The 27,001-nt window shown below is 39.2% G+C and overlaps 1 protein-coding gene across 1 annotated transcript in view; it reads right to left on the bottom strand.

The window, feature by feature from the left end:
• The window catches only part of DAPK1 (death associated protein kinase 1), a 95,474-nt gene that overhangs the window by 11,127 nt on the left and 57,346 nt on the right, over window positions 1–27,001 (bottom strand). The window contains exons 7-19 of the mRNA XM_069881224.1: window positions 26,813–26,965; window positions 26,632–26,677; window positions 24,966–25,055; window positions 23,617–23,709; window positions 21,937–22,056; window positions 20,739–20,837; window positions 19,854–19,952; window positions 18,312–18,410; window positions 16,637–16,834; window positions 15,465–15,662; window positions 12,948–13,046; window positions 4,228–4,305; window positions 1,252–1,474 (exon numbers count right to left, since the gene is read on the bottom strand). Coding sequence (XP_069737325.1) covers window positions 1,252–1,474; window positions 4,228–4,305; window positions 12,948–13,046; window positions 15,465–15,662; window positions 16,637–16,834; window positions 18,312–18,410; window positions 19,854–19,952; window positions 20,739–20,837; window positions 21,937–22,056; window positions 23,617–23,709; window positions 24,966–25,055; window positions 26,632–26,677; window positions 26,813–26,965 — 1,595 coding nt within the window. The remainder of the gene's footprint in view (window positions 1–1,251; window positions 1,475–4,227; window positions 4,306–12,947; window positions 13,047–15,464; window positions 15,663–16,636; window positions 16,835–18,311; window positions 18,411–19,853; window positions 19,953–20,738; window positions 20,838–21,936; window positions 22,057–23,616; window positions 23,710–24,965; window positions 25,056–26,631; window positions 26,678–26,812; window positions 26,966–27,001) is intronic.

The raw sequence follows: 27,001 nt of genomic DNA, 5'->3' as shown, positions 1-27,001 counted from the left end.
CTTGTACTGCCTACAGAAACTGATATGCCCTGAGTGACTCATCTTCCCTTGTATGGCATAGTAAATTAAGATAAATAAATCAAGAACTTCAGATTGATCCATTTAATCAATCTCTTTTTTTCTGTTGTCAGAGATGTGAGCCCTGTATGTTAAATGTTGCATTAACTTAAGCAAATGCAGTAACAAACTCTGTGCCAGCTATTTTTTCCTGTTAAGCCAGTCTGTGAGTACCTTATATCATCCTCAGGTGATTAGAGAGAAAGTAGAGATGAAATCTACTACTAGCACTGTTCTAACATTGTTTAAAAGTGATGAATGAAACCTATACTTGCCAGTATCCACATATTTTTAAAGAAAAAGGCAACCCTGACCCCATCTAAAACTTAAGTAGTAAGACTACTTCTAAACATCTATTTAAAGTGGAGCGCCTCAAAGTGCCTGCTTAGCTTGTATACACTGCACAGCTTCTCAGTGTTAGAAATGGGACCTGGATAAAGAGTTCACTACTCTTTCCAGTGTCCTTCTGCCATAACTGTGGATTCTTCTGATGCTAGGCACATGCCAAAGTGTAAACCTAGCTAGTTCCTCAACATACTGCAGCTCTTCTCACTTCACATAGGCCAACTGATCCTACATGGTCAAAGTTCCCCTATTATCTGCACACATTTACTTCAGTTTAGAATAAAAACCATTACCACCTTTTTTTGGAGACAGTTTTAGACATCTCTGACTAGCTAACCCACTCCTAGGGGAAAACACTCCCAAGACATCAAGAGGCAGTTCTAAATCCTCTGTTATTACTTAATGGTCACATAAAGATGCAGCAACTGTTTATATTTTGCACAGAGTTTACTGATGCTACTCAAACAAAAATATACGAAATATAATCCTCAAAAACAAAATGGTGGAATCTGGTCAGAACACCAGCACTTGTGCCTAGGATTTTTTGTGAAAAATAAATGCCAGTGTTCACAAGTCCTGTCCTCTACTCTCCAATTTCATTTATGTAGCAAGTGAGTAAACTAAACCTTCAGTACTCCTATATCCTCCACTCCTGCTGCTTCTCTTTGCTCTTACTTTAGGTATGAGCTTGTGCATAGAGAAGTCAATATCCTCTGTTTTGCTTTGCTTTCTTAGGTGCTTAGCCTGTACTCTTTCACAGTGTGGCCAACAGCTCCTTCCTTAAAAGCTACAGAGATTAAGAGAAATTTTTTTTTTTGTTGTTCACACATTGCAGATTTGAAGCCATACCTGAAGGTTTAGAAGACAAAGGAGATGGGGGAAATCTGGTTGAGTTTGTGGAGGAGAGCCTAGGCCTACGTCTTCGGAAAAAGCTTCGTATCAGGCCACACTTGAGAGACTCCACAAGGGTTGTTTTCCCAGTGCCAGAGTGTCCAAACAGCTTCAGTTTGATCCGGGGCTGCAGATTCTGCGTGTGCCGCAGCTGCTGGATAAAAAGACCCCGGTGCGTATCCTAAAATTCAACATAAGGAAGGAATCAGAACATATGGCAGGGAACTTCTGTCTCCCATCAATCTCAAAACATAGGGTTTAGATAACGCTTTTTTGCAAGGTTTGTGTTCATCTGAATCAGTTCCTCCATCTGCTTCATCATGCAAGTGACCAGTTACTAGCAGGAGGGCAGGGACAGGCTCTCAAGAACCAACTTGAGCCTTCATGAAAATCACACATGACTTCAGCCTCAATATCAGTGAATGGGAACATTTTAACCTCTGTTGGAGAGGGCAAAGGAGGAAAAACTAGCTTCTATCAGTATCCATTCTCCTTAACTGTGAGTCTCAGTAGCCTAACCAAGATCTAAAATCTTACCTAATATACATGTGGAATTGAAGAATTTTGCAGTGACAGCTACCACCTGAGAAATCAAAAATCTTGACGTGCATTTCCCCTCTTCTTTACATTGACTTTACTCTATACTTCTAATATTCGGGAGAACTCTCCTCTTCCTCTTCTCCCCCGTTCTCTATTTTATTTCCACTTCAGTTCTTTGCAAGGTAAATGTTGGTTTTCCCAGACCACTCTTCTTCCCCCTTCCCCCCGCAACTTATTTTTCTTTACTTTAAAAGGCCTTTAGCACACTATTCACCAACCATTTTCCTGCACCCCTACTGCAAGGGTACATCCTCCAGGCTGGTTTCCCTCTTTACACTCAGGCCTCAGTAGATCTGCCTCTCTACCTAATTCTCCTCTCACAGTTTTCCCTCTGTGTGCATTCACCATCTCTTCCAAAGCTGCAATCTCATCCTCCTACACAGGCCTTCCTCAAACCCAATCACGCCTTCTAACTGAAGAGCTTTCCATTTTGAGCTCCCACACTACTCCTCTGTATCTTGCACTGTAGTATCTGACGGATACTCCTTCTGCTCCTGCCAAACACATAGTCATGAATGAACAAATAAAATCTGTGTTTTCTCTTTGCTCAGCAAGAAGCAATCAGACATGGATGCTCCATTTCCCACAAAAGCTAAGCTTGAAATATCAACTCAAGAAGGGGATGCAGTGCGGGACAGCAAGTGATCAAGCATCTCTTGCCACAGAATGACCTGTTTTAAGGAAACAGGGAGATAACAGAAAGGTGAGAGGGCAAAGGAATTAGCTTCACCCTCCTTTCATTTCACCATTTAGAGCTGAGAGGCTCTGTTGTTCTGCATTTCCACTGAGTTTAACACACAGGATGAGTCATTAAACAAGCACCTAGAGACCCCCTCAAATTATAAGCATGTAGCAATTAAGCTGAGAAATTTGACAGAAATAGTAGCGCATATACATTTTAATTCCTTCCTTGCTAACAGGCATTTATTAAATAAGTTAGTCACAACGCAAATATTGCACCCTCTCATGGCTAATACTGAATCCTCTGCAAGAGCCACTATCGTATTATGTTCTTCATGAGTGTGCTATGAGGTACAAAACCCTACAAAGGCATTGAAAATAACTGTCAGGTATACTCTCTATTAGATGACGTTGACCATTTTGAGTAGTACTAGCATATTTTCAGTGGTTTGATATAGCTTATTAATTTCAATTGATCAGATTCTCTGTTGCAAAGTATATTTTGATGAAGTACACAATTATCATACGTTTTCCCCTATAAGTAGGCAGGTCTTCAATAATCAAGTATGGTCTGCTATCAAGAAAAGAGTTATGGTTACTAACATATCTTGCAGAAGATATCTATGTGATCTCCTCCCTTTTGTTCTAGGTCAGTTTGTATCAGTTCCGTATTTATATCATGCCTACACCACAAATTCATCCATCTGCATGCATAAATAGGCAAGGGCTCGGTGTAGGGATACAGCTGTGCAAAACCAATCCTGTTATGACAAACAAACAAAACCTATAATTGCAAAGGAAGCCTGATTTTTGGCACTTTCTAACATCTTCATTGACATCTTTTACAATGCTAGCAAGTACAGATTTAATGGCAGGACTAAAGGACATGATTCTGCTTCCTCCTTAGCAATGCCTTGTACATACTATATTCTATTGCTATTCTGAAATGGTCCCTTATTTCAGTATTTTGTGGATTCGTCAGCCTAATTAAAATTGGCTGTTGACTGGAATCTCTAGGCAGGTAGTCCCTGAACCTCCACGGCATGAATGATGCCACCTACCTGCAATAATCAATGCATATCAGATGTGTCAGGGTTACTGCCTTTCAACAAGTTCAGATCAGCTTTGCATTCTAATTGTCATAGGATTTCGAGACACTGAAATTGCAGAACTAAAAAAATTATACTGAGAACTTATGCCACCATTCCACATGGTAGTAAGAGTTTCCAGAAGAAGCACTGACCCCTCATACTTGGTAACTGTAATCTAACTGTTACATAATGGTGATGGTGGGAAAATAAGTCCTATTGTGTGATGTTCTAATTCTCAACAGTTTATTTTTCAGTTTCTCCTAAACACCTCAGATGCTTTGCAAGTCATTGTCAGAGACAGCATAAAATAGATCTGTGGGACAGACTAGCTGAGTCTTTTTCATTAATTTTTACATACTAACTTTAACTGAGGGCATAATTTCAAATTTAAAATGAAGAGAGAGAAAGAAAAAAGCAACAAAAAAGAGTCATCATTCCAGTAAGGATTTTTGCAACAGGTTTTTCAAGTGGCTTTGATGAATATCTTATTGTATTATTTCCCATGGTTAAACTTATCTTGGTGAACCATGAAAAACTCTGTTCAAATTCATGCATTCCCAACCTTTCTAAGTCTTGCAAGCAGACCGGCTACATGTTCATGCTGCTCTGCTCTGGCAAGATCTTCTGCTGTTTTCCCATCCTGTTAAGATACAAATTATTAGCAGCAGTTCCTTCCTTTTGCCCACAACAACAAAATCAAGTGCAACATAACTCAGCTGCTCAAGGGAAAAACAGAATCGCTGTCAGATGCAAATGAAATAAGCAGAATAATAAGAAAACCAAACCAGTAACAACTACCCCCCGACAGAATTCCTATTTTTTTTCAAATTGTCAAAAAAAATTTACAGTACAATGCATAACAATGGCATTTCTTTCATAAATTGGCACCTGGATGCCACTGTAACAAGATACTTTGAATTCAGAGCATGATACAGATGCCAGTACTCTCCATCTGAATTCCTCTTCTCTTCTCACCAATTAAATAGTGATTTCTAGATATTACATACTGAACAGACCTGAAAGCTTAAACAGTTCACATCTGCATATTCACTCACATGAATAACAGGAGAATTGTTTACTAATGGATAAAGAGTGACAGTGGCATATCAGTCACTGCAGGTTTCCAGAAGAAGAGCTTTCCATTTTGAACACTGTAAGAGATGCAGTTTAAATTGCTTCCGTGAATTTAAAAGGAGAAGCAAAGCTCCCTTCAGCAATCTAGTCTTGGCATTTAATTACCTATGTTTCAAGGTCAGCAGTTTAGTATTAAATAGGCTGAAATTAAAAACGCTCACTACTTTCACTTTTGCAACTACATTAATGCTACTGTGCTGTTTTAAATTTTTCTAACAGGTAACTTATTTATAAGCACCTTGCTTCCTTCACTCTCTCATTAAGAGGCTTCAATTATTAAGAAACAGTACTGGAAAGCAACAACCTCTTTCTTGGGTTTCTTTGATTTTACTAGTGTTTCAAGTGAAACCTGAATTGTCTTAAATAGTTCCTGAGGTTATTTATTGTAATTATTATCCCTACATATGATGTACCTGGACTTGTGCAAAGCATTTGACACTGTCCTGGATGACATTCTTGTCTCTAAATTGGAGAGACACAGATCTGATGGGTGGACCACTCAGTGGATAAGGAATTGGCTGGATGGTTGCACTCGAACACCTGTGGTCAATAGTTCAATGTCCAAGTAGAGACTGGTGACGAGTGGTGTTCTGCAGTTGTCAGTATTGGAAACTGTGTTGTTTAACATCTTTGTCAGAGGCATGGGAAATGGGATTGAGGGCACCCGCAGCAAGTCTACCGATGATACCAAGCAGTGCGGCGTGGTCAACAGGCTGGGGGGAAAGGATGCCATCCAGAGGGATACAGACAGGCTTGGGAGGTGGGCCTGCGTGAACCTCATGAAGTTCAACAAGGCCAAGTGCAAGACCTTGCACCTAGGCTGGGGCAGTCCCAAGCACAAATACAAGCTGGTTCGAGAATGGACTAAGAGTAGCTCTGAAGAGAAGGACTTGGGGGTGCTGTGGATGAGAAGCTCTACATGAACCAGCAACGTGTGCTTGCAGCCCAGAAAGCCAACCCTATCCTGGGCTGCTTCAAAAGTGTGAGAAGCAGGTCAAGGGAGATGATTCTGCCCCTAAATTTTCCTCTCGTGAGACCTCATCTGGAGTACTGCATTCAGTTCTGGAGTCCTCAGCACAGGAAGGACATGGATCTGTTAGACCAAGTACAGAGGAGGGCCATAAAGATGATCAGAGGGCTGAAGCACCTCCCATACAAGGACAGGCTGAGAGTGTAGAGAAAAGCAAAGGCAGCTCCAAGGAGACTGACTGTATAGAAGACTTCCAGTACTAAAAGGTGGCCTGCAGGAAAGCTGAGAAGGGGCTCTTTATTAGGGAGTGCAGGGATAGCATGAGGAGTAACAATTTTAACCTGAAAGAAGGTAGATTTAGATTAGATATTAGTAAGAATTTTTTTACTGTGATTGCAGTGAGGCACTTGAACAGGTTGTCCAGAGAAGCTGCAGACGCCTCATTCCTGGAGGTGTTCAAGGCCATGGTGCATGGGGCTTTGAGCAACTTGGTCTGCTGCTGGGTGTCCCTGCCCATGATGGAGGCGAATGGAGGGGAGCTGGATGATCTTTGGGGTCCCTTCCAGCCCACACCATTCTATTATTCTATGAAATAAATGTCTTTGACAATTTAGTGTTCATCTACATAAGCCATTTTCATGTTTCCATAAAACTTATTATGTACTCTAGAACTTCACATAGAACAGGAATAAAACATTAGCAATTAACAGCCAAAATTGTAGCTGATAGTGTGGACAGACTAAAATTGAACCAACACCACATCCTTAAATTCCTTCCACAGACGTATATAATTGTAACTTCAGTAAAGAAACATTTGAATGCATTTTTTTAAATTAATTTTCCTTGGAGAAGATGTATCCAAGAGGAAAAATGCCTTTGCCTGTAACAACCCTAGCCTCCAAATCCCAGTTAATCCTGACTGCCTGCTGTATGAGAGCAAGAGTGGTCTAGTGGCTTGGCAGCTAGCCAGCCTTCAGACGAATTGCTTTAATACTTCTAGAGCTTCCCAAGTTTCCAGTCTTCAATATATCCAAGGGAATCCAAAACCTTCAAACAAACCCGAAACCTCGATCCTCTTCCTGAGAATTACTGTGGTAACAGGATGCAGCCTTCACCAACCTAAGTGTGATCCCCAACTGGCCTGCTTATAAGTCCAAAGCAAGAGTGCTACAGCCTGGCCACACACTCTTGCAGAGCAACATAAGGTTGGAGATGGCCTGCCAACCTCCAGCACCCAGTATGTATGCAGCGATGGACCCCTGCGCAGGCACTGACCCTTTGAATCAGGACAGGTCCCACACCTCTTGACAGGCAGGCCACAAGTCCTGTGGTGTGACTTGGATAACGTGACATCCTTGCTTGCTATGTCTTGTTGCTCCATGGAGGTTTGTTCTGGCTTCAAGCCTGGCTCCGGCTAAACAGCTGTACTCTAGAACATTATCTGTTTAGCTCAGTCACAGCTACTGGGGCATAAACACAAACGAAATAATAATGTGGCAACTATTTGGCAAGTAGCGTGGAAGGCAGCAGCTCAGCCAGAGCCTGATCAGTGGACATGTTTATAATGGGATGGAAGTGAATGCTCCCAAAACTGGAAAAATGGCAGCAGGAATGGTTCAAATTGCTAAAAGTTTAAGCAAATGTGTGCACAGAGCAAGCTTACTTGTAACAGTGGGATGGCACTGTCGTGACCCAGAGCTCCCTCTCCACTTCCTAACAGGTTCCTGAGCTTAATACTAGGTGTCTGCTGCAACTGTCCAATCTTGGTCCAGAGTGCTGACAAGGAAAGACATGAAAAGAAGACCCTCTAGGGGTTTTCATGCTACCTGTTGCTCTCAGGCTGAGGCTTTTCCCCTTGGTAACTCACCTGAGCAACACAACAGCTATATGTCTGTGTGTGGCCACATACCTCACTGCCATAGCCTCTAATTCCTAGGTCTGAGCTTGAACCTGTCTCTTCACTGTGGACTTGGAGAAGGGGGATGGAGAAGGGGGCCTGCGTGAACCTCATGAGATTCAACAAGGCCAAGTGCAAGGTAGGGGCAACTTGGGTTGGGGCAACCAGCAGTTTCAACAGAGGATGGGGGACGATGTGATTGAGAGCAGTCCTGTGGAGAAGGACTTCAGGGTGCTGATTGATGAGAAGCTTAATATGAGCCAGCAGTGTGCGCTCGCAGCCCAAAAGGCCAACAGTATCCACAGCTGCATCAAAGAAGCATCGCCAGTAGATTGAGGGAGGTGATTCTGCCCCTCTCCTCTGCTCTTGTGAGACCCCACCTGGAGTATTGTGTCCAGTTGTGGAATCCTCAAGATAAGAAGGATCTGGAATTGGTGGAACAGGTCCAGAGGAGAGCCACGAAGATGATCAGAGGAATGGAGCATCTTGGCTGTAAGGACAGGCTGAGAGAGTTGGGGTTGTTCAGCCTGGAGAAGAGAAGTCTCTGACGAGACTGTATAGCGACCTTCCAGTACCTGAAGTGGGCCTACAAGAAAGCTGGAGAGGGTCTTTTTACAAAGGTATATACTGACAGGAGGAGACGAACAGCTTTAATTAAGAAGGAGAAAGATTTAGATTAGACATTAGGAAGAAATTCTTCACAGTGAGGGTGGTGAGGCACTGGCACAGGTTGCCTAGGGAAGCTGTGGCTGCCCCATCCCTGGGGGTGTTCCAAGGCCAGGTTCGATGGGGCCTTGAGCAGCCTGATCTAGTGGGAGGTGTCCCTACCTGTGGCAGGGGTGTGGGACAGGATGATCTTTAAGGTCCCTTCCAACCCAAACTATTCTATGATTCTATAACTTGCCTGGTGAACTCCAGACCCTGGTTACTGAGCTAATTCCTGCCTTTGAATTAACCTTAGACCTGCCCCTCTGTTACAGACTTGTTTGGTGATCTGGACTCCTGGCTGAAGCTGGTTGCCATCACTGGACCGGCTCTGCTTGGATACTGCGTGACTCCGGTCCTTGCTGAATCACAGAATCATAGAATAACCAGGTTGGAAGAGACCCACCGGATCATCGAGTCCAACCATTCCTATCAAACACTAAACCATGCCCCTTAGCACCTTGTCCACCCGTGCCTTAAACACCTCCAGGGAAGGTGAATCAACCACCTCCCTGGGTAGCCTCTGCCAGTGCCCAATGACCCTTTCTGTGAAAAATTTTTTCCTAATGTCCAGCCTAAATCTCCCCTGGCAGAGCTTGAGGCCATTCCCTCTCGTCCTGTCCCCTGTCACTTGGGAGAAGAGGCCAGCTCCCTCCTCTCCACAATTTCCTTTCAGGTAGTTATAGACAGCAATAAGGTCTCCCCTCAGCCTCCTCTTCTCCAGGCTAAACAACCCCAGCTCTGAAGACGACACTGTCCCTGCTTGCCTTGTCGTTTGCTCACTGTTCCTTACTGAGTAACGCCTTAGCAAGGGCATTTTCTGAGAAGCACTTTTTTTAGGTCCACGGTCATCAGATCACACAGTAAACAAGACAGGCAGAAAGACCTGTGAAGCAGGTGAAGCGTACCCCAGAGCACAGGCAACAAGCACAGCAGAAAGAACTCTAGGTCAAATTTACCCCCTAAAAATGCATTTTGAGATGTTTACATTGACAGATGCTGCGATGGATGCATTCCACCCTGCCCTGCACCTCTCTTAACCAAACCAGCAACAGTTTGGTTCAGGCTCTTGAGGAGGTAAAGGCCTTCCCACCGCTGGGCAACACAGGAAATACTGATAAGGAGGGTCATATGCAATTGACTCTGAGTCAACCACTTAAGCCATAAATATGACAGCCTAAGTGAGCCTTCTCTGAGCTTGCCCTGCTAGCAATGCGTTGATGGTCTCTTCTCACACTGGGACACCTCTCAGACGTGCTCCTTGAAGCAATGAGATCTTTCACCAATGACAGATCGCTGGTGAGCCCTGTTTGAATCCTTTCTGAACAGCAGGTGGACTACAGAACCAAGCAATTCTTGTTAAAAGGGATTGGTATTTTAGCCTAAATAAGTAACATTTTTCAAGAGAATAAATCATTTAGAGTTATACTATTGTGTGACTCAGTATACCATTGGCTTAAATAAGATTCTAGACAGAGAAATTTTGTGTTTGCTTAGCTTTCTTGGCATTAGTAGCAAGACTTGACCTGAAGCACTAGGCCACAAGATGGGAATTTCTAGTTAAAAACTTCCTGAGAGCAAGCAACTTGTTCAGTCAAAACATGGTCTCCAGAATCAATGAAAACCAGGAAAATACAGATAGACAGCAAAAGAATTCATTGAAGAATGAGAAGACCCCAGACCCCCAAACTGGACTGAACCATCACGTTAAGGAGTGGGTAAATTGTCAGTAAGGGTATAATTGCCCAGGGACTCCTTGGTTCATATTGGTCCCTCTCTGCGGAGTGGACCTCCCTCTGCACAGTAAATCCTCTTGCTATATTTCTCTATTCAATAACTCTTACAAAATCTTATGCCTGAGAATTTGCTTCATGAAACCTCAGATTCTAACTGCAGCACGAACTAACACTATTCACATGGAAGGATCTGATGCCTGAGAGTCTGGTTAACGAAACCTTGGGAATGCAAGTGAATTGGGGATAAGCACTAAGAAACTTTGAAATATTAGCCGAGTGACACAGCGAAACAGGTGTCTACATATAATTCTCTGGCTGTAAACACATCTAACTCCACTTTCCCTCACATATTTCCTCCATGACTTTATTGAACTCTAAGACATCCTTTCATTTCAGTAAGATTTTTATCTAAAATACATTTTAAGAGGCACTACCAGTTCAGTTCATGTCTGTTGAAAATTTAGGCTCAGATCTGGAAGTTCAATTTATTGATTGAGATAACAGGTGGAAAAGCATTTGCTTCCATGGAAAATAAATTAACAGAACAAGTTTTCTTTTTTTGTCCAAAACTGTGAACAAGATGAAGCTATTTAATTTTCTGGATGTCCACTGCAGAATACACTGTAGACAACAAGAATTAACATACATACAAGCAAAAAAGCAAATGAGCTTCAGTAAGTAATTTTCCTATGCAAGCTTTCTTGCAGAGTGCAGAATATCTGTACACTGGAATAGCAATGCACAAGCAAACCTGGCATCTACAAAGGCCTTGGTTACAGGTCCATGATTTCACATCTGGCATCACAACTGCTGACTGGCTCCTCTGTTACCAATCAGACAGCTATACCTGTAAGAGCCATCCCTGAGTTTAACTGGCCATTTGCAAGCATCATTCACAGTTTTTAAGCAATCCAACAATTTTCAACCTGATACGACTTCAGAAACTTGCATGAGGAGAAGTCAAGATCTCGGTTCTGGCTAGCATGTGAGCATAAAATTTTTCTGGGGATACTCAAACACTGGAAATGAACACTGGAAATACTCTTAAGAGCATAAGGCTTTCTAAGGGCACTTACCAACATTCATGCAATCAAATTAAAAATCAAACTAGTCCTAAAGTGGGCTTTAGCCTGAAGAGGAGACAGGAAAATCATACTGTTGCTCAGTTACTTAACACTTAACAGTGCTGAAAGAGTTAACTCCTGAGAGCAAAAAAAAAAAGGTAATTTTACTGCAGTGTACTGCACTGTGTCAAAAAAAGCTGTTAATGCGACTTCACAGAACAGTTTAACATCCACCTAGCAAATTAACGCAAACCTGAAATGTTACTAAAATCACCACAAGCACTTCCTCCTTTCTTCTCTTCTTTTTGCCACAAGACTGCTGGAATAATGGATAATAATGCATATTCAGTCTGTTTCTCTTCCCAGATCCTGTATCAGCATGATTTACTTTTTAATCTCCTTCAAACTGATCTGAACCAAACAGCTAAAAAGTAGTTTTATCTTGGAAGGATAGGGTCCACATAGGCAGTAATACCAACAGAGCAGTCACAGCATAAATGAAGTGACACAGCTGAAGAACTGACCCGTCACCATATTGTTATAACTTATCTTTACAGTGTAGTGAAAACACATATACATAATAGGACATAGCAAAATAAAAAAATAAAAGTAAAAAATAAAAGGAATAAAGTAAAGGGACAAAGAAAAGTGAAAAAGAAAAATCTGTAAAATACCCCGTGAAGTTCACTGCATGCTGCTTTCATTGTTACTGATTAATAGGGAACATGGCAATCTACACTCTAGTAGTTATCAGAATTCACTTTTGGATGCTAAACTTGTTTAAGCCACAATCCATTGGTTCATTGGTTTTAACGACTGCTTTCTGATGGCTTCCTCCTGCCACAAGATACATGCTTACAGAAAAACAAAAGCACAGTATAAAAAGTACAAGGAAACAACAGAAATATTTGTGTTTTCTACCAAATGGGTAAAGCAAATGAAACCAAGTTTTCCTCTTTCCCCCTCCATTTCAGCCATCTCAGGGATGCTTTGTAATGAGAAGGACTTTAAAAAACATGGACTTGACTGAAATCTAATTACAACATGATTTCAATATACAGAGCAATTTGTGAGCAGAAAACATTGGCAGCAATACATTTGAAAATAAAACACAGTTAGCCTGCTTTAAAACACAGGTAATAGTATGTATATCTGTAATGCATTATGTGTGTTTGGGGTGTGCATGGTGAAGGACACTTCAATCCTGCTGCAGATACGTCAGCTAGAATGTTTCCCACCTTAGTGAGAACAAAATACCTTCAATGGTGCTAGCTGGAAGCACTGGTGCTACTGATCTGACATAAATGGTTTATTTTACAAGGATGCAAGCCACTTCACTCATACTCTCCACCACGAAACTAAAGTTTTTAAATCCCCTGAAATCAAGAAAAATATTTAACATATATAAAATACACATGAACAGTAACTGTACCTGTTATGAAGTTATGTACATATTAATGACAGTGGCTCACTGTGCTTACAGAAAACATAATTCTAGAAATAATCCTTTGGTGAAGAAATTCTTAGCTATAGATGAAGTAGTAGCTGTACTGTACCTTAATCAGTTTCAAATTTATTTGTAAGAAGGGAATAAGCAGATAACACAGAATGCTTTACAAGCAATGGACTTTCAACAGCCTAGAACTTTCATTTAAATTTCAAATTGTAATAATGTTAGACCACTGTCCTCCTTGTCCCCCTCACAACAGATGAATTAATTTCCTACTATCACAGACAAAAGATGTGAGAAGCTTAACAGTACCTCCCAATACTTACAGAGGTTAAGGCTTCTACATTGGCACCAGTAAGACATAGGAACCGGACAACATCAAGAATGCCATTGTTTGCTGCCAGATGTAGAGGAGTTCTTCCATACTAACATGAGAGGAAAAAAATGTCATTACATTAGTCAAAGAAATTTGTTCCAAATTTTATGACTAATAATGAAACATATTGTACAATTATACATACTGACACACAGCAAAGAACTTGCAAAAAACTCTAAGAGAAAGTACACAGGAAAAGGCTTAAGCACAACAGCCTAAAGCTGTATTAAAAACAAAGGCTAGATTGATTTTTAAAAAAATGGGAAACAATTTTATAGCTAAATCTCCCACAACTATGGAGGAATCCTTTAGAGGTTTTGGGCTGTATTTGAGGGTGTGTTTCTAATTCCCGGTAAATTTAATTGCATTTTGCTTAATTAAACATGAACCAGTTAAGCAACACTAAGTTCTTAATCTTTAAAGCTCTGGATTCTATTTCAATTCAAGTATTACTGAAGATCACATATCTGCAGCATCCCCCTTTCTACCCAAAGCAGTAAAAGGAATGAATTCAAGAAGTCAGCCTGAATGAATTCCTGCTTGCAGTGACAAAGTACTTTAAATATTCCCTCCTTAGTATTTGCGTTTCCCCCTGAATCTCTCTAATAGGTTCTTATGACACTCACTTCTCATCTTTCCTGGTCAGATCTACTGTTATAAACATGACTATCATATATTCTCTGCTTGTAACTCCCCTTACTATCACTTCATGCGTTTTCATGCATTTTCATGCATTCAATACTGTTCTCCATGTTTCAAATCTACATTCAGACTAACAAACTTACTTCACAAAAGGGGATCTGAAAGCAAAGCTAACATTCTGACAACTGAAAACTGAAAAGATGCCCAGCTCCAAAAACCCCTACATCTCAACTGAAATATATTCATGTATGAAGTTTCCACAGTTTGTAGAAAAAATAAATGGTGTCTTCAATTATGCATACGTGGGACAACACCAGATGTGAGGACCAAGGATAGATTGTAGTTATGTTAAAACACTCCCATTACAGTGCTCACTGCTGAAGAGGTCCAGTGGAAATAAATATTCTCTATCTGATAAGACTCAAAGTCACTGTTTCAAACAAAGAGCACTCTAAAAACCACATGGAATAACATGACACAAACTTTAACCACAGCTTCTGTAGCCATGATCCCACCTTCACTAAATGCTTGAAGACTTATTTTTCGCACAGTGTGCTTGCAGCCAGGCCACCGATCCTAGCTCATCGTTCTCCATTAAGAAAAGAGCTGCTAATCTAGCATCGTGCTGTATTGACTCACCTTCCCCAAAGTGTGTTCGCAGCTGTGGATCTGGATTTAATTGCCTAGTCAATTAAGTTTAAGCTGAGAGGCAGGACTAGGAAGCTCATTATTGTAAGTTTTTTCACTTGGCAGCTGATGATTTTAATTATTAACACCAGAAGTGATTGCACTAGACAGACATCAAGCCAAAAGCCCCATAGCTTTCTTTAGATGGCTCATACAGAGAAAGTCAGTGCTTTGATAGTAACAGAAATGTTAACTATGAAAAATGTTTTTACCAGAATATTACTTTTCCAGTAAAAAGAAAGAAGCTACATCACCTGAGTCAAACAAAATGCATATAGCAACGTACAGATTCCAATGAATAAACACAGCAGAAAGAGGCATCCAGAGCAAAATATCAAGCACTAAGCCTTATAGCCTGTCAGAGTCTAATGGCTGACCTTAATCTATTCAAACTAATTAAAGTTTACTGAAACAGCTTACTTTTATCTTAAATATTTCTTAGAAGAATGTCAGAATGTTAAATCTGAAAAACAACACATTCAGCTACACCATACACTGCAGCACTAGTGAAACAGAAGCAAGCAAGGCACTAGCATTTCAAAGTTTAGGGACAGATTACTAAATGTGCTCTTTGGAAAATGCATTTTTCATTCTGAACTGCATTTTGATTCTGAGATTTCCTGGACCTTGCCAGTGACAATTTGTTTAATAGATAAATTAAAGCTATTCTCTTCTCAGATAAATGATTGATAGGAATGGTTGGCCTCGATGATCCAGTGGGTCTTTTCCAACCTGGTGATTCTATGATTCTATGATTCAATTTTAATACATCAACTCGATGCAGAAAAACGTAAACCAGCCAAAATGACACTTATTTTTATAACTGTGAGGAGAATCTGCAGTGATTTCAATTCCTTGTTAGATGACAGTGCAGACCTTTTCATGTAATTTGGAAGTATTCAAAGCAAATTTTTCGTAAAAATGTACCAGTCTTCAATTCTGTATATAAACTACTGTTATTAAATCACATCAAATCAACACCTGCTTAGGCCAGCAGCAATACACTTTACCTGTTCTTCAGCACTTAGATGTAATCTGCACAAAGCAAAGCTATTTCGCTAAGAAGGAAGGTTGGCATATACTTTAATATTAGAGCTGAGTGACAAAATATACTGTGCAGTAATTGTAGTCCATTTACCTTATTAGTGACATCCAAATTGCAACTTGCTTCACACAGTGCCATCACAATAGGAACATTACCATCTTTGCAGGCCACGTGCAAGGGAGTATTACCATGCCTGTCTTGGAAATCTACAAAACATCCTTGACTGATGAGAGTTTTAACTACTTCTATTTGACATCTTCTCACAGCAAGGTGCAGGGCTATATGACCATCCTGAAATTACAAGACAGCTTGTAAGTAAGATTTAATAATGCTAAAACTCAAGCTTTTTACAGAGTCATAGTCATTTCCTGTAACTGGCTGCACCTCCTTGCCTTACGAATCACGAAGTTTTTTATTTTTATTGTGAGGGTGGAGGCAGGGAGATGCACAGTATCTGTCAGAACAAATTAGTTATAGGATGAAAGCAGATCTCTATTAAGCCACTGGGCTTTACAGTGGAATGGATGAAATCTAAATACATGTTCTCTACTGATGACTTCCATAGCAAGTGGAGCAAATCACTCTAGTGCTTACGAGCAGGAGTTAGCAATGTAAAAGCTGTGATCTGCTTAGTGATCAGGAACTTTACAGAGTGAGCTTTCTCTGTGGAGCAACTTAAAGAGACTTGAAAAAACAATTTAATTCCTTTAAAAGCAAAAGCATTTTTCCGAACTTGCTTTAATAACTACTAGCAACAAGCATCAATAGAGGTAGCTAAGAGGACAAGGATATCAGAGTATCAGCAATGAAATGTAAAATTCATTTGTTGGGCTTACACCATGAATGATAAAAAATGATTCTGAATCAAGCAAGAGTTATATTTTTAAACAGTCAGAATTTAACTTATTGGAAATAAGTATGATTTATAGGAATCACAGACTAACAGAAATTCCACCCTTTTTCTTTTAAGTTAATAGTTTATTGCCACTTATGGAACCCAATGTTCCTGCCATTTTTCACAGTGTTACTCGTAAAGTGATACTAATAAGGTGATAATGAATTAGCAAAAACTCAGTTGGTGAAAAATAACCAATGGGCAACTTGAAAGACTGTTGCAGTCATCAACAGTCTCTGTGTGAACTGCCTGTAAAACCCATGTCATAGAAACAATCTGGCTTTCAGCATTCAAATGAAGCAATGCAGAAACACAGCTGACATCTGTGATCTCTGAACATAATTCCTGACGAAAAGCAACTCAAACTAACCTTGTCTGTTGCATCAAGGTCAGCCCCATGTTCTGCCAAGCATTCCACAATATCATGGTAACCTCGAGCAGATGCTGTCAGCAGTGGAGTCTCCCCTTCTTTGTTTTTAATGTTCACATTACAACCTGCTTCACAGAGTGCTTTGGCAACAGAGTAGTAGCCGTGCCAAGCAGCACAATGCAGTGGGGTTTCTTCTTCCTATAAATATGGAAAATAATGGAAAAAACAACACAAACACAGCTGAACCAAATGTTAAGAGGAAAAAATCCCCAGCTTAACTTAAAAAGACAGGAAGACAACATGAAAGATAAAAGACAGTCGATAAAAAGATGATATAATTTCTAATGCTTACATTCTCAAAGCAAGAATAACTCCTGTTGACATACTAAGTGATTATGGTAATGCACTAGATTTTCATTATTACCTGGATTCTATTTACTGACAACATCTTGCATGTCAGCAATCTTAGCTTAGACATTTCCATGCTCCCGAAGCTAACCACCCTGGTTCTCTCACTTGAAAACTGATGCTCATTCATAAGCAACTGCTACATCCTGTGTGCTAAGGGGCTAACCCACACTTTAGAACAGACTGCTCACCAAGGACATGCAAGCCCCACTAGACTTGCAGTTTGAGGCAGATTACTCTGTTTACCATGTTCAAGGAGCACATCCTAATGATTCAGGAGCTTAGGCAGTGACTTGGGTATGTAGTAACCAGAGTTTTATGCATCACAACAAGTCTTTGAAACTGTGGGCACTGTGAGTTCAGTTGTGACTGAAGTTATAATTTGCTTTTTGCCTGAACCTAAGAAGCTTCAAAATATTGTCCTTCAATCTCCTTGTACTTCGTAACAGTTATGGAGAACATCTTTAAGAAACTAGATTTAGTTTTTCAAAAATATGCTATTGAAAGTGGCCCACTGAAAACCAAGGATTAAAACACACCAGAACAGTCATTTTGTCAAATTTTAAGAAATAAAATATCCTTTCTGTACCTAGCAAATATCAATAAGGAGATAATCAGTGCTTAAGTATTAATAGAACTTGGCTCTAGTCAACATTTCTCTAAAAATCTGAGAAAAAATAAATAGTCAAAAAGCAGGTCCTACGGTCCCTTGGCCTGCTGCTACTTGAACAATATAAAGATAGTCCTAGAGGATGCAGCACTTAGGGAGACTTACGGAACTCCAATATACAGTTAAATTTGGTCAAATGCATGTCTTTTTCCATTAAGCTTTTTCTTTCATGTTTTCTCATGAGAATTCAGAGCTTTAAAGAAGTCCTCTTGAGCCCTCCTATCATTTTCAAAACTGAGTGCTTCACACTTCAGAGAGGTCCCATAATGGCTCAAAATAAGCTGAAGTCAAGACAAAAATCGAATGAAAACTTTTAGCTGAACTCACAGAGCACGCATCACCGCCCATAACTTCATGATGGTGAGTTTCTCTGGTTTTAGTCTTTCATTTTTGAGAGAGCTTGTGTTTTATAATCGTAACTGATTCCTGCACACTGTTTTTTGAACAGCCTTCATCTAGTAAGAGGTATTGAAACCTCCATAATTCTGTTAGTTTTTTCAAATGCAAACATGCCAGAGGCTGCAAGGTAAGCCTAGGAGTATTGACCACTCATACTAAAGCCTTATTTAAGGAAAACGGAGAGTTTCTATCACTCACCTTATCTTGAAAGTTCGGATTGGATCCAATGCTACAGAGAAATTGAACCACATCCACATGCCCATACCGAGCTGCAACATGGAGAGCGGTCTCCCCAGACTGCAATTACAGAACATGCTGCTGTAATTTCATGTCATTCCTAGACATTTCATGACTCCTAGACGTCACACCACCAACTACCTGAACGAAGGTTATGGAGAGCAGGAGGCTGGCCTCTTCTCCCAAGTGACAAGGGACAGGACAAGAGGGAATGGCCTCAAGCTCCACCAGGGGAGGTTCAGGCTTGACATCAGGAAAAAATATTTCACGGAAAGGGTCACTGGGCACTGGAACAGGCTGCCCAGGGAGGTGGTTGAGTCACCTTTCCTGGAGGTGTTTAAAATACGGGTGGATGAGGTGCTGAGGGGCATGGTTTAGTGATTGATGGGAATGGTTGGACTCAATGATCCAGTGGGTCCTTTCCAACCTATTAATTTATGATTCTATGTACACCCTGAATGCCTGTAAGCTACATGGAGTACTCCTCCACTGCTGTAACTCAGTGGCACAGCTGTGTACAGCACAGATCTCTTGATTACAAACTGTAGTTGTACATGGCAGATACTATACTGCTTGACACGCTATTTCTTCAAAAGCTCTTCCTTTTCCAGAATTTATTTGGTCAAGGTCACAGCCACAATGGGATTTCTGGGCAGTATGAGTCAGCAGATGCCTGTGCAATTGGTGTTAGAACAGACATCCTATTTCTATTCACACTTTTTCCATATGCCCTCCCTCCACCATGTATATACATATAAGGGGTTGGCCTAACACTTCAGTATATCCTGGCATATTTTGATTCTTACATGTAACTATTGGAAAATTTTTGTTGGAAGTTACATGAAATAGACAATAGTATTTTTATTAAAAGACACGGTACTTTTATTAAGAGTTACCTCTTTCTTGGTAGCCCTATAGAGACTTGAACAATAATTTTGCTCATGTGCCTTGCCTTGCACTAGTTTCCTCAACAAAGCAAGCCATGTTTTACAAGTATAATTGCCTCTCTACTGAAGACTTTAACAGCGACTAGTTTCTAGGACACATGTTGCTCAAGTAAAACTGCAGGAGACAAGGTAAGCGCTTATCAGCTTCAAATTGTTAGGCTTCATTATATTCAACTTAATTGCAGTCAAATTCACTTGTCATACAAAAGCGATTTTCAATCAAGAGGAATGAAAAACAGAATCACGATTTTATCCTGAGTTCCAATGAGAAATCCAGTCTTCAAGTGAAAATTAATTTAGGATTGTACTTTCCCCACCTACCCACCATGTACTCACCACATTTAATATGCACATTTGGTTATCACTTGCCAGGAAAATAATGAGTACATCCAGCTACTTTAAAGGAGTGCTATCAGAGCCCTATATGTCAACTTATAAAACCATGCTAAAAAAGCCAGGAGATTCTTGGAATTACGGAACAGCTGAAAATCACTCCAATTGAAAGGCCTCTTTCTTCACTAACACAAAGTTATTAAGGAAAATAATTTTTTCTTACCTTATCCTTAACATCCAAAGGACATTTATTATCACTGAGAAATTTCAGTGTTTCTACATGACCATGTCGAGAAGCCCAATAGATCGCATTAGACCCAGCCTGTCAAAAATATTTAATTACAGATGTTATTGATCTATTTAGAATCCTAATTCTAAATTTTCAACTGAAATATGCATGGACTTAGACATACACAGATATATTGAACAGCTATTCAAGCTTGCATGAACATTGTTCAACAATCCCACATACCAACACTGACAACAAAAACCCCTTTATGCAAGAATGATTAACAGGACCCTTAACTGTTTGTAAGGATAATCCTCTTCCTCTTTTTAAGGAAGTTTTTTAAAGAATAGTCATGAGATAAAAACCTTTCTGCTGCTTACTTTACCATCTATTAGATAGTGAAGCTGACAGCACTTCAAGTTTCCTTTAAATGAAACCCAGATGTTATAATACATTTTGAAAATACCTTGTTGCAAAGCATACCCTCCATGACATATGAGCTTTCATTGTGATATTCCCTGTTGCCAAAATGTGCATTTATCATTCAGCAATAAAGTTCACCACTGTGTTTCAGGGCAATCACTAATATGACCTAATTGAGGCAATTCTGTAAGCATGAGTTAGATTTCAAAATCAGCATGACTCAAATTACTTAGTTAATGAAGTGATCAAAATCAGAGGATATGCACTAGTAATAAATGAAATTATGAAAGATTTCAATTTTATCTTTTTTTTTTTTTAACCTTTTTGCTGTGGGAGACGGAAAACACCCTGTGGCCCAGATTTCTTCATTTTCAGTACAACTTGGTGTGAACTGCTTGTCCTCTGTTAACTGTACCGAACACCTTATACAGAACAGTGATAAAACAGAATCCTGACCTTATCTTGAACATCGATACGGGATCCACGCTTTAAAAGCAACTGAAGTATCTGAATGTTTCCACAGCCAGCAGCAATCAGTAGCGGAGGTGTTCCATGCTAACAATGAAATATAAGCAAGAATGACACATTTAATTTTTGGAGGATTACGAAAAGAGAGTGTAACAGAAGGCAGGCACTGAATGGCGTCTGTGGATTTTCAGTTTCTAATTAAACCTCCAGGGATGCTACATAGAAAATAATCTCTGTTCAAAAATTTATTGCAAAGCTATTTTCCATATTTTTAGGAGGAATTCATGTTTACAAACAATACACCACATATGAAAGACATGCTTTTCAAATTAGCCCAGTTTGGCAAGCATGTTCCCCTTTTGCTACATCTTTCTATCTACATTTTAAGCCAGATTACCTAAAATGTTTGCCATATCACCTCAAAGACAGAAGCCACCAGCAACATATCAGAAAGTTAAAAAGGAATGTGTCATCAAAACAGAAAAAACCTAGTGATTTCTTGAAAGCTTCAAGAACTTCTCACAGTAAAATAGGAGATGCTTTACTTTTATAGTGCTCTTAATATTTCTCGAAGTATTTCACAATAAAGGTCAGTATAACCATTCAAAAAATAGTGAAAATTAAAGCAGACATGATCTATCCATGGTTAGACAGCAGAGCCAGTAACAAAACTTTGGTCTTTTAGTCTCAGTTCCCATACTCCTGTAAATACAGCAGCAGTACACTAAAATACTGCAGTAGGTAAGTCTTTCTGTTGCCAAAAATAAGAAACACAATCTAACATTACATTCATGTAACCAGCTTCTGCAGTATCTAACAGTACTTTGCAAAGTCAGTTTTGACAGTCTGACTATTTCTACATATCCTGCCATCTTCATCTGCTACAAGAAACAACTGCAAACAAGAGCAAAGGATGATATCTGATATACCACCACTCTTGACAATAGAACTGATGAATACTTTTTCAAAGGCCTAGCACAAAAATCCCATGTTGGGCTCCATTTTCAGATAGTCTGAGAAAACTGAACACAGAACACATTAACATCTCCCCTAAAAAAAGGCAGAGTTACTTCTCACCCATTTGTCTTTTCATTTCAGATGTTCTATTTCTATTTTACAATCACATTGCTCTGTTCAACTGCGTGATAGCTAGTTCCCCATGCACCTCAATGCAGACCCACACTACCTTGTTGGGTTGATTGACATCGTAATTTGCCAGAGATCCCAGAAGATGCTGTAATCCAGGAACATTGTCATCATTGATGGCATGAATAATAGCTTTCATCACAAAAGAATCTTCCTCATCCTTGTAATTAAATGAAAAAGAAGAAAAATTGTTAGTTTCAAGGAAAAAAATACCTACTCAACAGCTGCCAAGACATCTAAAAAAACTGAAAAGTAAAATTTTCAAAGTCTTTCGGAGTGCTTCAGCTGCAAGTTGTAATCCCTCAAGAAGCATACAGCTAACATGTACACATGTTATTTGAAAACCCACACCAAAAACCCCTACACTTTTTCTAACATAATATGTTTCTCTCTTCTTCACTCATGAACCTATTACCCAGTGAGATTCCAAACAGGTTTATTTCATTAGGGGTATTTTCCTTTTCCTTCTACAATTTACAATAGATGCAATATTCTCATGAAATTAAACAAATTCCATGCATATATGTGAACAATTAAGAAACCAAGAGGTACATATATAGAAACTGGAGTATCAAGTTTCACGCCATCCCAGAATACAACATGAAGTAATTTGGACCAAGCTTTCATCTATTCAAATGGACCAGTTAAAAATCTAGAACATTAGTAATGTGCCTAGATTCCTCTGCAGATGTAAGTACTTTTCTCCCATGCACTAAAATGTCATAAAAATGAAATTCACTGAGTCTAATATCTGGATTACTCTTACCTCCTTCCTCCTGGGGCTTCAGATTTTTTAGAACACTAACATTAGGCTACAATCCTTTCTGCTGCAACACAGGTGTGAAATGCTGACCCAGAGTTAAAAGGCATACTGATAGCTGAGGCAGGGAAGGCAGGGAAAGACTGAGAGAACAAAAAGTGTGGAAGTAGAAAGATAAGAGAAGGAAAAGTGGAAATGTGCAGAGTTGCACAGGAGGGACACAAGGAAGATAATAAGGATAATGGCTTTGTAGAATTTTGGAAGTTTGATCCTATTAAAGCATAGAAAAGATGAGGTTACCCAGCTCTAAATAAATTAACATACATACTTTGAAGATCACAGGGAATTTGGGTTGTGTACTAAAACCTGGAGAGCAAGCTAAACAAGAACGCTTTTGCATTTACAAGAATTTATAACTGGAAAGCATACAGCAATTGTTCTTGACAACTAAAATCTAGCAGATGGATATAATACCACAAAGTGAATACTGGCCAACTTTAAAATTTCCTACTTAAATAAATATTTCTTGTGATACTGCTGTCTATCATTCATTAGATCTAAGAGAGTCTCAATGATTTTGAGTATTCTGTTAAAAAAAAAAGCAGTATTATTTTACTTTACACAATGCCATGAAAAATTCAGATGTAACTTTTTGACATTATAATTGCTACAGTACAAAAAAAATACTGCTGAATCAAGCTTCTAAGCAAAGGCAGATGAATTTCTGGCACTAGCAATCAGCTTCACCATGGTAATTAATAAATTTCAAGGTCTGTGTCATGCAGAAGATCAGACTATGGATAACTGACCAATGTAGCCTTAAAATCTATTTAATCCTACATAAAAGATTAATTAAATCATGCACATTTTCAACAGCCCAATATTTCTGTTAGAATCATTTCAGAAAATGTTGCATTGCAGAGGCAGTAAAGCATTCTAAGCATATAAGTACACACTTACCAGAGTATCATCACTCCTAGTGACACTCATATTACTTCTGGACAAGAAAGATCTTGATAATCTTTGGCACAAGGATATTAAACGCACTGATTGCTTTTTAAAAATAAGAAGAAAAAAGCTATATGTAAAAAGAAAAATCAAAACAGAATATTTGTAATAAGATGCTACTGCAGAGATTATAAAGGAATACTATCGTATTAGACAAACAAACAGGTGTCTGTCTTCCACACCCTCACCTCTTTTTTATATTGCATTTGAACTTCCGATTTCTTCTGATGTTTATAATCCAAATAGGCTATTCATATGCTCTAAGCAAAACTACATAATATTTCTGGATTCCTACTACTTTAACAAGCTTTTCAAATACAAAGCAAACTAGATTTGTATCACATCCTCTTGTTGTGAAAATATTTAAATGTATATATTGTAAAGTAGGCACACACAGAAAACCTAAATTGAGCGTAAATTAGCTAACAGCAGTCCTTTAAATGCTGTATTACAAAACAGTTTAGGATATTCTGAGACCCACCATTTCATTTGAGGGCAGCAGACCAGTACTTAAATTTTACAAACAACAAAGCAGTTCACTTAACACAGGCACTAACTCCAGCAAAAAAACCCCTGCATAGCTAGATTGTGACTTTGGTCCATAGCTTAGCAAAACTGTGCTATTTCTTGGTGTCTGTGACCGTGAATAAACCTCCCTTTCCAACACTTAGCAACTTCAGTTGTCTCACATTTCATCTGTTTTCATGATAAACAGACTTTTCATACAAGTTCTGCCCTTGCTTATTATCAGCATGAATTCCCCAATGTGCACACTGAAGAAGGACAGGACCTTGATGAACTGCTCCTTGCACAGATCAATTCTTTCAGCTAATACCTTGCCCCACTTCTGGTAAGATTATATAATGCAAACTTTTAAACAGGTTGGCAGACTCACACCAAAAAGGTTTTGCAAAAGAGACCGGTTTTAAATTCCTGCTCTAAGTGTTGGCATCATGTTGGCTGGAATAACTAATTCTGTTAGGCCCTCTTTTGATTTACTGGGATTACTTTCACAAAAACATGTACCTCTCCTCCATAAATGTTACCCAGACAGATGATAATAGCATACAGCTAGATGCATAAAACAAACAATCCACACACAAGCATTTATATGCATAACATTAAGAAAGAAGTATTCTCCCATACCAACATATTCAAGCACCTCATTTATTCCAAATAACAGAGGAATGTGTTTCCTCTTTCTTCTTTTTCACTCTTAAAGGTACTGATGTTTCCCTGCAGCAGTTAACACTACTCTATTTGTATGCCACCAACACCTGAAGACTTACTGAATGACTTACTTTCCATTTTCGTCGTGCTGCAAACTTTTTGAACTTCTCCATATTCACTGCAGAGGCTTTTCTGCTAAGTGCTTGCTGGGTGTCTTTAGGCTTTGTGCAAAAGGAAAACAAAGCTGTTTTAAAATATCCCACAATTACAACCAGAACTTTCATAAAGCACTTTCTTGTATATCTGACTGTTCTTCAGGGATGACTTCCACTTCCATTACAATAATACTGTAATCATATTGTAATAATGAAGTTATTGTAAATACATAATTTTAATACCCATAGCCTAGTGGAGCATGTAGATGGAGTTTAATGAAAAAATGCCCTAAAGGAAACCCAGACCTAAGAATAGTTCATCCAACACTAAAATCTGGTTTTTTCACTTTAAACAAAAAAGTCAACAGTCAACAGAATGTTCAGCTTTATCTTCCACCTCCCTCTGTGGTGGAGGCAATGGATATCACCTACTAGATAAATCTTGTCTTCTGGGAAAATTTCCTGGCTGATTTGAAATGCAGTTAAAACTTTGTTCCAGTCGCAGTGTAATCAGCTGCATTCTGCTGGCTCCCTAAAATACCACATCCCTCCTACCTGTGTAACAATCTCTAAGGCTGAACCCTTTGAACTTTCTTATAGGTTAATACTAAGCACCAGTTATCAGTTACCAGTGGAGCTTACCAAACCTTGCATTGTATGATCTATACTTAAAGACATTTTTACAAAGAAAGGCAGGTAAAGTAGTGATGAGAAGGCAGAAAAAAGGATATGACGAGTAGGGTGGGCAGAGAATGCCCAGAAAGTTACGATACAAAGAACATAAAGAGGGTATAAAACAACATGTCTAGTTGCAGGAATAGAGACCTTAGTCCCTGAGAGACAAACTCAGACAATGCTTGCTTCAGCCGTTTAAAATATCATTTCAATATGTTTCAGCTCTATAAGATTACCCACCACAAAATCAGTAAAGAACAGTCAAATATGTAGTTTGGCTTACTGTTGTAGAAATGTCTGCCCTAGGACGCTGAACTGTGAACTGGAGTAGCTGTGGCAGGGATAAATACTCTAACTGGTTCTCTGCAAAGTGGAATGGGGTCAAATGCCCACTATGCATCCCCAAGACCTGAGAAATCAATAGCACTGAAGAGGTTTACTACTCAGAATCACAATGCAATGTGGAATTTAGAAAATTACATAGCAGGTATTACTATACACTTTAACAAGAATAACAGTCTCGTTTTCTCCCCTCAGCCTAGTTGGACCACAACAGCTCAATCCAAAATGAACATTAAAAGAAGTGGTGGATCACCACCCTGCATCAACTGTTTTCTTCAGTCTGAACAGGAAGGACAGAAGAGTGATAACCCTTTTTTTGCCAATCTAAATAAGGAGATAAGAAGATGAAAAAGTGAGAGGAAATTGGACTGGATTCAGAGGAAGTATCTTTTTCAATGCAATGCTCCCTGATGATTAGCTTATCTGCCTGAGCACACTTTTAATCTCAAGTGATAGTGAAGTCCACATTCTGGATATTTCAGTCTTCATACAGACAGCTTTTCAAAACAGTAAGTTATATTGAAAAATTATGCCAATTTTCCTTGCTGAGGATCTTGAAAAGTGAAAGCAAAGTATAAAATTAAGAACTACTCAAAACACAAAGGAGAATCAACTACAGACTAACCTTGATCCAAGGATGCAGCAAACTATCTTCAATAGTCATTCTTTTCCTTTAAAAGAGTAAAAGATAGAACTGTTTCAGATACTAAAAAATACATACTGGTATATGTTTATTAAACTCACATTTCATATAATATAATTTGAAATAACAGAGATAAGCTGCATACACAAGAGAAGCAACTCACTTTGGATCCTTGACTAGAAGTCTTCGTATAAAATCTTTAGCTAGTGCACTGGTATTACTGAAGAACTCCTCTTCAAATTCATAATTCACAGCAGATACATTTGCTAATGTTTCCTGTTTGGTTTCTCCAAGAAATGGTGATGCACCACTTAGACTGCAAGAAAGTCAGAACACAATGTTGGTAACATTT

The sequence above is a fragment of the Phaenicophaeus curvirostris genome, chromosome Z (assembly GCF_032191515.1).
Source record: "Phaenicophaeus curvirostris isolate KB17595 chromosome Z, BPBGC_Pcur_1.0, whole genome shotgun sequence".
In the NCBI taxonomy this organism is placed as follows: Eukaryota; Metazoa; Chordata; class Aves; order Cuculiformes; family Cuculidae; genus Phaenicophaeus; species Phaenicophaeus curvirostris.
The sequence above is the reverse complement of the archived record's forward strand: the minus strand, read 5'-3'. Positions and strand labels throughout refer to the sequence as shown.